Source organism: Aspergillus neoniger (assembly GCF_003184625.1).
Source record: "Aspergillus neoniger CBS 115656 unplaced genomic scaffold BO87scaffold_19, whole genome shotgun sequence".
Classification (NCBI taxonomy): domain Eukaryota; kingdom Fungi; phylum Ascomycota; class Eurotiomycetes; order Eurotiales; family Aspergillaceae; genus Aspergillus; species Aspergillus neoniger.
In genome coordinates, this window is record NW_020291147.1 from 443,551 (window position 1) to 459,094 (window position 15,544).

General features: G+C 50.0%; 6 protein-coding genes across 6 annotated transcripts; 3 read left to right on the top strand and 3 right to left on the bottom strand.

Annotated features, from left to right (window-relative positions):
• The first annotated feature begins 215 nt into the window (after positions 1–215).
• On the top strand, positions 216–1,179 carry BO87DRAFT_72067 (uncharacterized protein). The gene is made up of 3 exons (XM_025629507.1): positions 216–518; positions 586–983; positions 1,046–1,179. The coding sequence occupies exons 1-3, from the start codon at positions 506–508 to the stop codon at positions 1,172–1,174; spliced, it is 540 nt and encodes a 179-aa protein (XP_025479045.1). The 5' UTR covers positions 216–505; the 3' UTR covers positions 1,175–1,179.
• A 2,772-nt stretch (positions 1,180–3,951) lies between these two features.
• BO87DRAFT_377277 (glycoside hydrolase family 18 protein) lies at positions 3,952–6,079 on the top strand. Its single transcript, XM_025623505.1, has 9 exons — positions 3,952–4,076; positions 4,149–4,163; positions 4,292–4,378; positions 4,471–4,571; positions 4,651–4,904; positions 4,964–4,993; positions 5,063–5,112; positions 5,166–5,226; positions 5,300–6,079. Exons 3-9 carry the CDS (start codon positions 4,337–4,339, stop codon positions 5,956–5,958), a joined length of 1,197 nt encoding a protein of 398 aa, XP_025479046.1. The 5' UTR covers positions 3,952–4,076; positions 4,149–4,163; positions 4,292–4,336; the 3' UTR covers positions 5,959–6,079.
• Positions 6,080–6,083: 4 nt separating this feature from the next.
• On the bottom strand, positions 6,084–7,110 carry BO87DRAFT_377279 (ubiquitin-ribosomal 40S subunit protein eS31 fusion protein). The gene is made up of 4 exons (XM_025623506.1): positions 7,079–7,110; positions 6,706–6,811; positions 6,364–6,644; positions 6,084–6,293 (listed from the first exon to the last, which is right to left on the bottom strand). The coding sequence occupies exons 2-4, from the start codon at positions 6,797–6,799 to the stop codon at positions 6,204–6,206; spliced, it is 465 nt and encodes a 154-aa protein (XP_025479047.1). The 5' UTR covers positions 6,800–6,811; positions 7,079–7,110; the 3' UTR covers positions 6,084–6,203.
• A 1,379-nt stretch (positions 7,111–8,489) lies between these two features.
• ace2 (putative C2H2 transcription factor (Swi5)) lies at positions 8,490–10,856 on the top strand (the record flags this gene model as incomplete). Its single annotated transcript, XM_025625321.1, has 2 exons — positions 8,490–9,144; positions 9,202–10,856. The coding sequence occupies 2 exons, from the start codon at positions 8,490–8,492 to the stop codon at positions 10,854–10,856; spliced, it is 2,310 nt and encodes a 769-aa protein (XP_025479048.1).
• Positions 10,857–12,117: 1,261 nt separating this feature from the next.
• BO87DRAFT_310015 (T2 family ribonuclease) lies at positions 12,118–13,766 on the bottom strand (the record flags this gene model as incomplete). The annotated part of the gene is made up of 6 exons (XM_025619492.1): positions 12,118–12,258; positions 12,341–12,438; positions 12,512–12,754; positions 12,805–12,997; positions 13,053–13,347; positions 13,441–13,766. The coding sequence occupies 6 exons, from the start codon at positions 13,764–13,766 to the stop codon at positions 12,118–12,120; spliced, it is 1,296 nt and encodes a 431-aa protein (XP_025479049.1).
• Positions 13,767–14,157: 391 nt separating this feature from the next.
• BO87DRAFT_426770 (RMD1 family protein) lies at positions 14,158–15,523 on the bottom strand (the record flags this gene model as incomplete). Its single annotated transcript, XM_025627381.1, has 2 exons — positions 14,158–15,126; positions 15,185–15,523. The coding sequence occupies 2 exons, from the start codon at positions 15,521–15,523 to the stop codon at positions 14,158–14,160; spliced, it is 1,308 nt and encodes a 435-aa protein (XP_025479050.1).
• Positions 15,524–15,544: the final 21 nt, after the last annotated feature.

The following is a 15,544-nucleotide window of genomic DNA, read 5'->3' on the forward strand; positions in this document are numbered from 1 at the left end:
CAGCCTTAGATCCATTCGCCGTGGGTGGACATCCCAGGCCCTTTCGGACACATGGCTCTCATGGGGCCCGTTTCCTACTATTGATCCACAATGGGTGTCATTATCCAGCTGCAGTCCCTAGCTGTGATGTCCTCCTTTCTCCATCAGCGTCCGTCAACGCAGCCAGCCACTACTCATGATGATGATCCTCTTTCACCATGTTCCCCATCGCCGGGCTGATGGCCCATGGTCATCCAAAGTATCCATGGCTGAACGTTAAGCTTAAAAGGATATCCCACCCTCGGCCTTCAGATAGTAATATCGTACAAGACATCAGAGCTCGACTCACAAGAATATAAAGGTCGCCTTGTCTCTTCTAGTCAATTGACTTGACCGTTACTCTAGCACACTCCATTCTTTCTCTCCTCTTGGATATAGTTCTCTTTAGTGCCTTTTGTTACACCTTTCATCACCTACATACCTTTAATCACTTTTCGGAGGTAACTTCAAGTTTACTACAATTGCAATGGCTGACGGACGTAAGTATTCGACTTCTTCACTTTACCACACTACCCTGGAGTCGTCAATGGCATTGACATGTTATAGTCAACGAAGCACGTGCCCTGCGGGTGGCCGAAATCATCAACGACTACCGAACTCTACTTGTGCACATCTCTCAGCAGAACGTCCAAATCCCGAGTGCAGAAGCCAACGAAGAGGGCTACAAGACGATCAGAGAAGGCCTGGCTGCCGCCCAGGCATTGATGTCGTCCAACTACAATCCCAGCATGACGCCTGCTCAGTCGAACGTGGAGACAGAGAAGGCGGAGTTGCAGAGAGTGATTCTTGACGCCAGCGCCCGTCGCTTTCAAGCCCATCGTATCTACCTTCGCGTGGCAGCCGCCAGAAGATGGGCTATCAACCGTCAGAACATCCTGCGCGGACAGCAACCTGGACCTCAACACGCTGCTCAACTCAAGACTGTGAGCAACACGTTCCGACAGGTGAGCAAAACCCTGAGTGTTACGATCATTGAACCATTGGCTGACCCTGAATACAACAATAGGAAATGGCTCAAGTGACAGACCAATACGTTGTTGCTGATCTCCGGGCTGCAGACACGCGGGCAGGTCATTGGCTTGCCGACGATCCTTCCCTGCCAGTGATCCTTACCTGGATCCGTTCTCACCCATGAATTGCTGGGCTCACGATGTGCAACTTACTATACACCTGATTCTTTCGGGACGACGAGAAGTTGTTGTGTACGGATATATGATGTTCTGAATGGTTTTCGGGCTTACGGCACCAATTTGTTTGGTTATTTCGGTATACCCTTGATGTGGGCGGTTTGTTATCCGCAATTTTGGGCGCAGGTCGCTCGTCATGTTCTGTTTTTGGAAAAGAAAAGCTGTTTGATTCCCTATGATACGCCTATTCTGTTCGGTTATACTTTTTCTTCTTTGCATTGGCTCTTTTCGGCTTTCATGTTGATCTGCTACTTTGTTCGGTTTCTCTTCATGTCATGATATCCCCCTTGAATTATGGCTTACGCTAGATGCGATTTAATTGGATGTCCCCCGCGAGGGTCAATTTACTCTATTTTTGTTTCTCAATGTGCTTTTTTTTTTTTTTTTTTTTTTTTTTGGGTAATTATTCCCCTAAATTGCCTTGGAGTTGCTCTCGAGCAGCCAGATTATTTTGGGACTATCGATGCAAGTATGCAACCAAAGGCAGGGATGTTGCTGCCTTAGCGGTAGACTAGCGCATCTCCGACACTTTCCTCATTATTGACGGATCAATTTTCCGCTCTGCAAAACTGAAGCGAACAATCAATCTATCGGTGATAGTACTTGTTAGTCCTTGGCATGTTACGAATCTCTCCTCCTAGCCGAGGGAATTGGTACGACTAAAACCAACCACATGGGCAACGGTCTACTTCTGCGACACGCCACAATGATGTCGAAAGAGAAGGATGATGGCGCGTGGCTTGCCAGTCGTTTCCTGTCAAGCAGTCGGCAAGCCCGCGCTGTGGACCCGACGGGTTAATGTGGAGAAGGGGGAGAATTTTCGAATAATTATCCAGAATTTTTGAAACGGGAACCTTTGAGTTTGCTCGGAATAGTAATAGGTTCCAGTTTGTCCACATGGCTAGGGTTGATGCGGGAAACGGCCTACCAGCTGAATTGCTGGAGTCGAATTTTTCTCATTGGCGTCCAATTTACCGTGTCGAGGGGCGAAACGCTCTGGCCGGAGCGACAGATAGACACGAAACGAGATCCTCACGTTCGACTCATCCAATGACAGCCGCCGGAGTTACCGAAGTGCTGGGTCGCTGCTAAAATCTTGGGTGCAGCTGGTCGAGGACATCCCAGCTGAACTTGGATGGGGCGGGGAGGATCCATTGCTGCATGCGCCCGGAAAGCGAAATGGAGATGGGTTGGAGAAAGCAGAAAGTCAAAGAAAAAATAAAAACTATTAGGGGACTAGCCTCTGACGCAGATGCACGGCGGTTCCCTTGAGATCTGTCCATTCTTCTCAACCAGTTTGGAAAAAAAATTTCATCGCAGGTCAAATTCTGATTTGGCAGATCTGCTCCAAATTGCAATGCTGGTGGATTCAAACTGTGGCCGTGCAACCGTGCCCTGCAGTAGCTTAAAGTCCCACGCGCCAATCAGTGCCCCGGCCGTGCGGTAGAGGCAAAGGTTTCAGCTGAGAAGGTCCAGGAAACTGATCCACTCGGTCGCTTTCACGTTCTTAACTTCTTCTTGATCTGTTTCCTGGTCTGGTTTAGGGCTTTCAGTCACTGGCGAGGCGGGGATCCCGTCGGACTTGCTGCCGCTCACTGATCATCTTTCCCGGATGGACCCTCTTGTTTTACGATCAAGGTGATGACTACGTATCCTGGTCCTGACTAATTTAGTTACCTATCTATCTAGTGACTGGGAGTTGATGTCCCTTTCGGTCGTCGATGGGTCCCCAAACCTAGGCCACGAGGTTGCAGGATTAGTGTCATCTGTCACGTTCGGCCAGGATCCATGGTACAACCGGGAATGCTCATTCCTTAGTTTCGTTCCTCTCATTCGACCGTGCCTCGACAATGCTTTCTACTCGTTACAGAACTAATAGCTACTACTACTACTACTATGGTTGCATCTACCCCTGTCTCCCCGTGCCTCGATCTTGACGAGGATGAGATCGGTAATCGTGATGGTCTTTACAGTCCAGAACAAGCGAGATGCATCATGCGCACGCTCCCACCTCGCATCCTAATTACTTGGTCTGATCGGAACAAGTCATTCAATGCTCCCTTACGTGGCCTATACTTTTAACGCTTCATCACAGAGCACTGGACCATAGAGTTCTTGCTACTTCGATGTTACCCACGGTCATGCCGGACGTCGGGAAGTTGTAACCTCAGCTCCCATGATATCTCCGGAGACGTGAACTACCCCGAGATACATCATGCGCTTGGAAATTTCCCTTAGGAATGTCATCTGAACTGAGATGCACCAGGGACGATCTATGCAAGTCTGGGGATTGGATTGTCGAACCAGGGTCCCTCCCCGATAGCCGATCTCCTTGTTCTCGTGACAGATACTCAGGCACAGATCACTTGAGGAGTTTTAAGCGTCCCCGCCCTGTTCTACCCGGTCTAGTCTCATCTAACCTCCCCGAGAAGTGAACTATCAAGGAAGCACACGATATAGTGTCGTAGCCATGGAGCCCTATACTGCCAGGAAGACTATCTTTTACAATTCAGAGCATGGCATGGTCAGACAAGAAATGACCGACGCCACCGACGGCACATCTTGTGTTTCAAGAGGACTTCACAAGCCGAACATGACAGTGTTCTACTCACCGAATAGAGATATAAATTCGAATCCTTCCATTAGACTCCTGGAGTAGTAGTAGTAGATGCCCATCAGCTTCCTGAAATCCCAGTCAGCCACATTTTGATGATCACATAAGCGCAGACCACCTGTCTCCTGCAGCCACAGTTGCACCGCCGCGATTGACTCTGAGCCAATCAGAAGTCTGAATTGCTGTTATTTATATAGTACTACTTAGTACCATACAGGAGAGGTGACCTAAGGCAGGTACAATCATCCCACCCCCCTGCTGCATCGTTCATTCCTTCCGACTGACTCTTCCCGGGTTATGCTTACCAGCCTCTTGCATTGCTGGTAAGTGCTTTTGATTCTTGCCGACCATGGCTTTCTCGCGATTGATCCACTGTCTCGTACTTTTCATCGTTGTTCTTATCCTTTCTGCTCGGTACTTTTGGAATGACGCAGCTGTGCTTCCGCTCCAGCCCAATCCTGCACCTACTACCGACACGAACGCTACCATCCCAGCCATGTCTTCTGGTCTGAAGTCCGTGGCCTACTTCGTCAATTGGGTGAGCATGCACTCGATCTTGGCTGTCGTATCCCAACTCGACATGGGAGGCAGTTCCACTCGTATAATAGTAATTCTAATGCCAATGCCTAGGCGATTTATGGCCGCAACTACAATCCTCAGGACATTCCGGCCGACAAGCTGACTCATGTCCTATACGCATTTGCTAACGTTCGCCCGGACACTGGTGAAGTGTAAGCTCTCCACTTCTCTGCAGCACATGGCTGATCACCCCCTTGCCACCGGATCAGCCGCACTGACTTCTCGCCACAGTTATCTGTCCGACACCTGGTCGGACATTGAGAAGCACTACCCCACAGACTCCTGGAATGACGTCGGTACCAATGTCTATGGCTGTGTTAAGCAGTTGTTTTTGCTCAAGCAGCAAAATAGGAAGTTGAAGGTCTTGCTCTCCATTGGCGGTTGGACCTACTCTCCCAATTTCGCTCAGGCCGCTAGCACTGATGCTGGCCGCACTAAGTTTGCTGAGACTGCAACTAAACTGGTCACTGATCTTGGATTCGATGGTATGTGACTGATTTGTGGCAATGCCTGGGACATGATTCGCTAATGCTGGTGATTACAGGCATCGATATCGATTGGGAGTACCCCAAAGGTTAGTTTCTCGGATTGTTGGGGAGATGAGTAACCAGTTAGGTGTGGATACTAAGACGACTACCTACAGATGATACAGAAGCGCAAAATATGGCCCTTCTGCTTCAGAAGTGCCGTGAGGTGAGCTTTCTCCTCGATCGTAATGCGCGCACGCATGCACTAACTTTGTCTAGACTCTGGATGCAACTGCTGGTGCGAACAGGAAGTTCCTTCTCACTATCGCTTGTCCAGCTGGTAAGTGGATTATGTTATTTGTTTTACTCGGGACGAGACCAAGTCAGACCCAGTGAATGCTGATCTCATGTAGGTCCTGCTAATTACACCAAGCTCAAGCTGTCTCAGATGACGCCATACCTGGACTTCTACAACTTGATGGCCTACGACTATGCTGGAAGTTGGGACACTGTTGCTGGTCATCAAGCCAACTTGTATCCCTCGGCTGACAAGCCAGCGTCGACGCCATTCTCGACCAATGAGGCAGTGAACTACTACATCCAGAAGGGTGGGGTCCCCTCGTCCAAGATAATCCTGGGAATGCCGCTGTATGGGCGTGCCTTTACCAACACTGATGGACCCGGGACCGCATTCTCGGGGGTCGGACAGGGAAGCTGGGAGCAAGGTGTTTGGGACTACAAAGCGTTGCCCAGAACAGGAGCCACTGAATATGCTGATGCAAATCTGGGTGCATCCTGGAGTTATGATCCCACAGCACGCACCATGGTTTCCTACGACACTGTGGCCGTGGGCGAGATGAAGTTGGACTATATCACCAAGCTTCAGCTCGGCGGTGGCATGTGGTGGGAAACCAGCGGCGACAAAGGAGGGAAGACGGCCAACAAAGCTGACGGCAGTCTGATTGGAACCTTCGTGGAAGGGATTGGAGGCGTGTCAGCCCTCGACCAATCGCAGAATGTGCTCTCCTACCCTGAGAGCAAGTACGACAACCTGAGAAACGCATTTCAGTAGAGCGATTGATACCCTCATTTATCTATCAGTTTAGTTGAGCAGGCTTTTCTCATTTACATGAGGTTTGTCTACGTATTAGGTAGTCTGAATTGAGAGCGGTTTCGAATTTTTTTCATTTCTCATTGCTCGGGCACTATGGGACGATCAAAGCGCACACGTCCCAACCTCATCCACCACACATTCACGACCGACATTGCTAGGCGCTACCGGAAAGAAGACATGGCGAAACGATCGACTTCGTCCATTTATTTGGACTCGTCGAAGACGTAGGTGAGGTGGCACTTTCCGCAGTACTGGCGGTTGTGCATAGCGGCCATGAAGATACCAGCACCGCACTAGGAGATCCAAAGTTAGTAAAATGCGCCAACAGCAAAATTCAGCCATAAGGCGGAATATTAGACATACCTCGGGGGAGGGGCACTCGCGGCGAAGACGCTCGATCTTGCCATCACCGTCGACCTTGTAGTACTTGAGGACGGCAAGCTTGGTCTTCTTGTGCTTGTGCTTGATCTTCTTGGGGGTGGTGTAGACCTTCTTCTTGCGCTTCTTACCACCACCACGCAGGCGGAGCACCAGGTGGAGGGTGGACTCCTTCTGGATGTTGTAGTCCGAAAGAGTACGGCCGTCCTCGAGCTGCTTACCAGCGAAGATCAGACGCTGCTGGTCGGGGGGGATACCCTCCTTGTCTGAACATCATCATTAGAATATGTTCTAACTGGATTATGTAGGCCGTGTGTGTATGCTTACCCTGGATCTTGGACTTGACATTGTCAATGGTGTCCGAGGACTCCACCTCGAGGGTGATAGTCTTACCCGTGAGGGTCTTGACGAAGATCTGCATCTTGATGAAGGTCTGGTTTGAGGATAATTTGTTAGTTGGATATTCTACTGGTTTTTTTGAGCAAAGATAGGAGATGAACATCATCGGCGTTTCGCATCTCATCTTCGTTTCTTGATCACATATTTTCGCCCCAGGATTTTTGGTATCTTGCGCGCTAAGTTGTGCACACGAGATATTTTTCTGGAATATGTGGAAGAAAATGAAGATGAGATGTCGCAGATAATATTGAATCCCTTTTTTCTTTGTCACATAGTAAAATGTATAGGGGCCTCAACTCACCTCGACAAGACTTGTCTTCCTAAACCTTCGACGATCGTGGTAGGAAAATATCCTCGGTGGTGGTGGGCTTCGTTAAAATCGGTTGTGCGGTCACGTGACGCCCATATTACCGAGTCGGGCGTAGTGCGGGTGGACCACTCGGATAATCAGCCCTCCGGGGTCCTCGGTCATGTGATGACTTGCGGCTGAGGTCACGGGATGTTGATGTTGCTGACTGATGACTTTGACAACGGTTTCTTGGATACGTCAGTCTTTTGGTGCCTGCATCGCCAGGCAGAAACACGGCACGGAAAAGCCAGGCAGAAAGTACGACTACTAAGACTAAAACTAACTAGACTTGGTGCAAAATCCAGCCTCGCAGAGCATCGACGTCAACTTCGTCATCGTCATCATTTGCCCGCCCATCCCTCCGCTCAGTTGCTAATTATTGATTGAATAACATGCGGATAGGAGTCAATTATTAAATGGGCTATTGCAGAGGAAGGGTGAAATAATGTTTCAAACCCTCACAGGCCACAGGTCGCCTCCTCCCGTCATTTATAAGAGGCAAAATGTGGGATTAGATCGATAATGGAGATAGGGTGGTTGTCTGGACCGCTGGTAGAAGCCAGGCGAGAAGCAACCTCCTTGCAGGTTGCAACTAAACCTGCCGGATCGTAAGCTTTAATTGTGTTCGGACCACTGGTTGCTGCGGCGGGCTGCTAATGCTCCGTGCTGGAACCAGGGCGCGATCCACTGCGCAGGCCAAATCGCCGGGCTCCATGCCAAGGGGCGCTGGTTTCCCTGACGCCTCAGCCGACCCTGTTGCTAGGCCAACCACGCCATTGTTGATCTGAACCGTGGGCGATAGATCGGGATAGCTTCATCATCTCCATCCACCTTTCCCTGGTTCCCACCTCTAAATACCTTAAAAGACTTCCTTGGTTCTTACCCTCCCATCTTCCCACTACCAATTCGCGTTGCAGGGAGGCTTCTTATAAGGGCTTCGATTGCATCTTCAGTTTTGCGACTTGTCCAGCGCATTTTAGATAGCTGTCGCAAGAAATCTTCCTTTGCATAGATCTAGTGCAGAGGCTGCGTTAATTCCTTAACTGCTGCGCTTGCTTTCGTTCTCTCTTCTGCGTCTTCTTTAACCTTTTTTTCTTCCTAGCGTGAGTGTTCTAATTGAGGAGATCACCGACTGACACCACTGCAGGGCGGTTCATTACCATCTTGTCGGCCCAGCCGTGTGGCTAGTATTGCGTGAGGTTGGTAACTCTCGGTGCTGGATGTGAATTCTTTGCACAGTAAAGCGGTGCAGAAAGCTTACGCATTTAAATCCTCTAGATCCGACCAAACACCAAGGTCTGTCAATCCGTCGGTCAAGCACCTTGCGATAAGCGCTCGAAGAAAGAGTTCCTTTTCGCCCATCATGCTGTCCACGGCGCACAGCAACCTCCATGAGCGACATCGACAACACAGGCGGCAGATCTCGACGCCGTCCGCTCTTGATGCCGTGAAAGCCCCCAGTCTTCCGGCGCAAGCGATGCATCGTTATCATGCCCATCGTCGGGGACAGAGTTTTGACAACAGAGCTTTGCGTGTCCAGCGATCGCAATCCATGCAAGATGGTACAACTCATACTACTAACACAACAGTACCGCAGCCGCATCATCCGAATATGCTTGGGGACAGCCAACACCAACGATACCTGTGTGTAGCGCAGCCGTCGTTTCCCCAGCAATCAGCTCCCATGCCCGTCATCACCGACTGCTTCACCCCGGAAGAGGTGCAAAACCTTCAAAGTCACAATGGCCAGGATAGTCAACCAAGCATGGCCTACCTGAATGCGCCCTTCGGGAAGGACGTTCCGCACATGAACATGCACTTCGACCTGATGCAGCAACAACAGATGCACAGCGCTAAGGTTCCGTGCGGATCTGGAACGGAAGGTCAATTTTTCGAGACGGGACTTTGGGACTTTTACCAGCCAACTTTTTCCGGTCAAGCTGATGTAAGGAAGTTATCGGTGCAGTCGGAAGCTACTCCGTCTCAGCACCCGCATACGCCTAAGCACGGCAATACACGTATGTTTATGGCTCGTCAGGTCTTTACTAAGCGTAAGATACTAATGCATTGTGCAGAGTATGCACCGATTACACCAGCGACAACACCATTCAAGCAAACCGTGGGCCTAGCCCAGTACGGTGGGGACATCCAGTCAGGATCCACCAAAGACCAGGGTAGCGCGATGCCCGGATCAGCCCAGTCGTCGTACATGCAGCGAGCAAAGTCTCTCCAAGGCGTGGCTGGAACTACTTTCACGCAGCAGAAGTTTGATGTGTCCTCCCCCCCGAACACAGCATCATTTGAAGTGGATAACTTTGATACCTTTAACTATGAGCAGGGTTCTAGCTTTGAGGTTCCTAAGTCGGAAAGTCTTTCACAAAGCCAGTATGCCTCGTCGTCGTCAGCATCGTCATCTTTCATGTCATCTCCCGAGCTTGCGGCTATGCCTTGCCCCGAAGACGGTGCAAAGACACCAAAAGTACCTATTTATCCTGCCACCCCCAACCGTCCGCACCACAGGAAGACGCCCAGTGCAACACCTAGCTCAGCGGCCAAGCCGAAGCTTTCTCCCCGCGTCGCATCCATTGATAACTTGAATCTCGACGCTCGCGTACAAGCCTCAATCAAAGAAACGGGTGTCACCATTGACGAGATTGCGTCGTATATTCACGGGCCTGACCCGGAGGACGGAAAATGGGTATGCCTGCACCCGGGCTGCGAGCGCCGCTTTGGAAGAAAGGAGAATATCAAGTCACATGTGCAGACCCACCTGGGCGACCGCCAGTACAAGTGCGACCATTGCAACAAGTGCTTTGTTCGGGGTCATGACCTTAAGCGTCATGCCAAGATTCATACCGGCGACAAACCCTATGAGTGTCTATGTGGTAACGTGTTTGCGAGACACGACGCCTTGACTCGACACCGGCAGCGTGGTATGTGCATTGGCGGCTACAAGGGCATTGTGCGCAAGACAACGAAACGGGGTCGCCCGAAGAAGCACCGACCAGAGATGGATGAGAGGCAAGACAAAGCATCGAGAACACGCCAGAGGATCGCAGAGAAGTCATCTTTTGACTCGTCCATATCCGACTCCTCACGCAACACGCCTCCTTCCGAAGTCTTCGAGAACATGAGTCTCCACGGCTCTAGCCCGGCGGAAGAGATGCCGGTGTTCAACAACCCCAACTACTCGTTGCCACCAGAGGTTTTCACGTTCACGCCTCCTGCATCTCCCGGATACAGCGTGGGAATCAAGCCGTCGCCTTCTCGGGACGAGCGATCGATTACCCCCAGCTCAGAAGACGAAATGCTTCCTTCCTCCCCATCAAAGCAGCCTCTCGAGAGCCTCGTCACGGACTCCAGCTTGCCCTACATGTCTGATCCGGAGACATGCCCGTACACAGATGCTTCCGGTGCTGCCAGCCATTCTCTGTCGTCGCCCCATGCCGCTCCCACCCTGTCTGAATCATCTAACGGATCTGATCTCGACATCTTTATCAGCCAAGATTCGACCTCTAGTTTCGGAAAGCCCGAATTCGGAGACCTGGCTGATTCTGACATGGCGCCATTCCCTGACTATGTGAACACGACATCCTTTGAAGGTGGTCTGGAACTGTTCCCCAACAAGCCCTTCTCCTCGGGCCCCGTCATGGCCGACGACTTCTTCTTCCAATTCCAAGTGGACGAACAAGCCTCGGATGTTATGACCAAAGAATTCTTCATGGATTAAAGAGAAACGACCACAACGGAACAAGAACCTAAATAACGACCGACAAGAAAGATGACACGGAAAACGAAAAACATCAAACGACCGGCGAACTTTGACGATGCAACGACTCAGGCTTACCAGCCGAATGTGCAAGACTTTTAACGATTTAGGACCGCAAATGATTTTGAACCCATGCATATAAGACGCGAAATGATTTTTATGCCTTTTCTTCCCTTTTTACACTACGACACGAGAACCATGTACAATTTCCCTCCCTCATTTCACTTCTACGACCAAACTCATTTCAACGACCAATTTTATCCACTGCAAACTGATGAACTGTGACAACAACAAGAACAACGTTTCCAAAAAGAAATATTGTTTTCGGGCATATGAACTTTCTGCTTTTTCTCCTTGGCGCTTACTGCATTTGACTTTTATGCTTCTTTCCCGCTCAATGACACCATGTACGACCACCAACCAACAACCATTCTGAACCCCCGGGATTTATCTGCAATATCTTGGGAGATTTTTTGTTTGCAAGAAAAAATGACTTTTCTATGTTTTCTGGCCAGTCAAATTATGGAGTTTTTACAGGTCGTCCGTTCTTTTCTTTATTTTATCTGACTCTTTACGTGTTGATTGATCTCGATGAATGTTTGTAACGTCTTTTCTTTGTCTCTTTGATGAAACCTTTTATGATGTTATGCTATGTTATTGAATTTGATTTTGTTGCTTTTTATTTATTTCCTTGTGTCATTTGGATTTGCCTTTAACTGCTGATGAATTGTGTGATATGTGAACGAAACGGACGAACGGGTTGATCTGTAAAAACTTCTATCTTCTTCATCTTTTATGCTACTATTGCATCTTTGTTCTATTGGCTGGCATTGCAAAACAAAAGTCATTTTTTATACTCTCCTTTGGTTTGGTTGCTGACGGATTTACTTAATCGCCTACTTACCCCTGCTATCATCAATTTTGTCTTGGTGGTTTTCGCATGGCGCTTTCCCTCCTCGCCTGTACTTTAGCTTTATGATAGAACTGACTGACTCCCCATGAATGTCAATGATGCTTGAATGGATTGCTCTGTTTCTTTGTATAGTTCTATAGGTTTGTTTCATTCAAAATATAGGTAGTACTAGTTAACAGTGTGTATGATTTGTATAGTATGCCAGAAATGCAAGATGATGTATTGGAAAATGTGCGATTCTATGTGCGTTTAAATGTTGTATATGGCAGCAAGAGCAAGTAGGGAAAGAGAAAGAAAGTGGAAGCGGGATCATGCCTCTCTCCATGTGATGGAGAGTTCGAGAGGGTGGTCGTCTTGCGTCGCGAAGACTTTGCTCTTCGTTGGTCCTTTGGGTGCCTTGTCTGCGAAGAAGGTTGTGTTGTCGTTGTAGGCGAGCATGCCGTCTTCGACCTGGAAGGGGTTAGGCAAAGTCTACATCAGGTGTTTTGGTGGGGTGCACGTGTATTTGGATGGGATGGGCGGGGATGCTTACAGTAAATTCAGTCGGGGACCTGATGAACCCGCCGCAAGTGAAGACATCATGCGAGAACCCGCAGTCCCCCTTGCTGGATTTCAGGGTGACAGTGTCATCTGCGGAGTTGAGAAGAGCCGTTAGTGAGTAACTGCCCACCTGATAGGGAAAACCGTCGCGGAGAATACATACCAGACGCCTTATTGGCCGTGAAAGTCGCACAGGTTCCCGAGGTGAACCATGCGCCGTGGCTGATTATGCAGCCTCGCTTTTGGCCGTTCGTTGAGATCATCAGGTTCCCTTTTCCTGAAAAGGGAGCGCTCGGTGCGGTCGGCTCAGCAGGTCCGCGGGATGTCTTGGTGGGCTCGTGACCGTTTCGGGGAGTCTTGGGAATGTAGTGGATGCCGCTGCGGGGGCAGTTGGATGTTTGGCCATCTGTTGTAGTTGTTAGTTTCAGTCACTTATGAGGTGGTTTGTTTGCTGACCTGGGTCAGATGGGACGAATTTGCCCGTCTGCAGTGGCCCGGCAATGTTGAAGTAGTACCAGACTTCGTTGATAGCCTGGTGTCGGCATCGGACTGTCACCTCGGCACCATGGGCCTTGGAGAGAGCATTGACAATCTCATCGCGAGTGTAGGTTTGGGTGTAGGAGGGGGTAATGCCGGCTTTGGCGAGGGTCTGAAGAGATAAATGTTTAGTTCCCTTTCTCTTCAATGAGTGCAGGGAGACAGACCTCGTAGGTGGGCAGGGTTCGGAAGACTTCGACTGTCCGGTCGAAGTAGTCTACGACCTCTTGCTGTGGGTAGTAGTCGGTGTAGCAGTGAGTCTCTAGCGTGCTGACACAAGTGCCGTGCTTGTTCCACTCATGTTCCCAGAGATTCGCATCATCGCCCCTGAAGTCTTTCCAGAAGTCGCTCATGTAGTCCAGTAGATCTCCACGGCCAGAGTCGACTAGAATCAGCGAAATGTTGCTGTAACGTCTCCCGGAGTCGCAGTACTGATCGAAGCCGCCGTTGCAATGGTCGGGCCTATGAAGTGGGGAACGCATGTCAGTACCGGATGGCAATATTATATTTTACATAACTGATATGGGTTGTGAAGACTGATCAGAGTTAACCTACCAAAGTCCATGAATAGTCCAGGAATCTGCTGGGCCAATGGCCGGATCAGCATCCCAGAACTGCGTCTGGAGCATCTGTCCGCCGGGGTAGTTGAAGCAGCAGGTATCCTGGCCATGGTACTGAGCCTTGCAGCTCACTTCGGAGGAAGGACATTGCCGGAAAGTGGCTTCAGACGAACTATAGTCTGAAACCGACAGTGACGAGACACCTAGAGTTCCCGTTATAGCTTTCAAGACCTGTTGAGGTCCTGGGAGACTCTGAAGCAGTCGGTCCCTCATGGAGATGGCGGTGGACCCGACCGCACTAGTGCTACCGGTATCAAGCATGGGGTTCTGAGGGTTGTTGTTGCTGCTCAGCAAGGAAATAGAACAGACAATACAAAATAGAAATGAGGATGAAACTCTCAACGAAGCATCAATTGGCAGAAAAGTGGAAGACAAAGGGGGAAGAGAGGAAAGAGGCAAATGATTGAGTCCCAACAGCAGCAGCACGTGCATCCATCCCATGACTTGGTCTCCGTACCTGAGTCAGCGGCTTGTGATGTGACTGGTCCGATAAGCACCCTATCGTCGATCTCCCCGGATTGACTTGAAGCTTCTCTTATCGTGACCTAATAATGCATGCATATCGGAAATGGACAACGCCTGGGGTATCATATTCGAAGAACTCCATGAGATATGTATGTACATGAGTAGAGATGGTGGTTACATTCGAGAATTAGCGTCCAGTAATCTGCTCCTTCTTCGCCTCTTGTTCGTGGACGCGCTCTTTCCACAGCCGAAGGACCTCAAATCCTACCTCGACAGCAATGAGTAAGATGATAATCCACTCGAGGCGGAGTCCATGTGTTTCGCTCAGTCTTTCACGAAGCACGCTTGCGATTTCCTGTGCATAATCCATCTTCTCGTTCAAGAGCTTGATACGGATCCCCACATCGAGCGCTCGTCCTACCTGTTCATAGTACCCTTCTAATCCCAGCTCATGCCGACTGTCCCAGAAGATATCTGGCAGGGAGTCTGTGAGCTCCGAGTACAAGTTCAGCTGCGCACGTACACTGAGCAGCTGACCCGTTTTGCGAAGTATGAAGTCCCGAGTGAAGGGGAGACGTGAGCCCTTGGATAGGAGCGTGGGAATAGGTCGAGTAGACTCAAAGTAATTGGCCAGGAGAGATTCCAATACAGCCAATTTTGTACTGCGAGCCAGCCCTGACGAGAATGCCACCTTTGTAAGGACCGTATCTACAGACTGCCGAGCGGGTAAGTGGGAACTAGGCCCGTCATTACCCGGCTTGGTCCCCAGGATGATGGTGTCGCCTTTGATGCTGCTATTCTCTCGTTGAGAATCTTCAACATATTCAAGGTCCTCTGTTTCCAAGTCATCAAGGTGGGCCCCCTCAGCTGCAGGTAACAATGTCCTGGTTGCCAAAAAGGAAGTAAATCCTTCAGGTAGTGCCCATGCGACCACGGTTCCCGAGGGAAAGACAAACACATCCCCCACTTCGCTCGGTGACAGATCTAAGGTGTTCGGATTGCTCTGGCGGCGGATTGAGTCTAGAGGAACCTCAATGTGGACAACTTGTGGATACAGACCCGTCTCGTAGGGGTCCGGCTCGTAGCCTCGCTCCTGTAGGATGTCTCTGACTTTGCGTATATTGAATTGTTCAGCTACGGCATATGCTGTTACGGTCTTCTCATTGATAGATTAGCAATTATTCAAGGACGGTCGTGGCTCTTGACATTGGCACCTTGGGCTGATAGAGCCCCTGCTCCCTGAGCTGGGCTTTGGATAACATTCCATCCTTCGACCGTTGTGCCTCCACTGCAACTCTCCGGAGTGACGTCGATGCGGCCGGCGACCTATTGCTTCTTCTCCTTTGTTTCTGGGATTCTAGAACCGCCTCGTCGGTCGTGTCGCCATTTTTCATTTGCTTCTGATAGAGATATGCATTGGATGAGAAGAAGTCTTTTCGCCGGGGATAGCTCAATGGAGGGGTAGCGTGAAGATATTGGCTTCGGGGCTGCCTGAGAAACTTGACAGCCGAAGGCCGTGACGAAAGAGTGCAGAGACGTGGTCTTGCGAACATGATCTCACATGGGCTGTATCG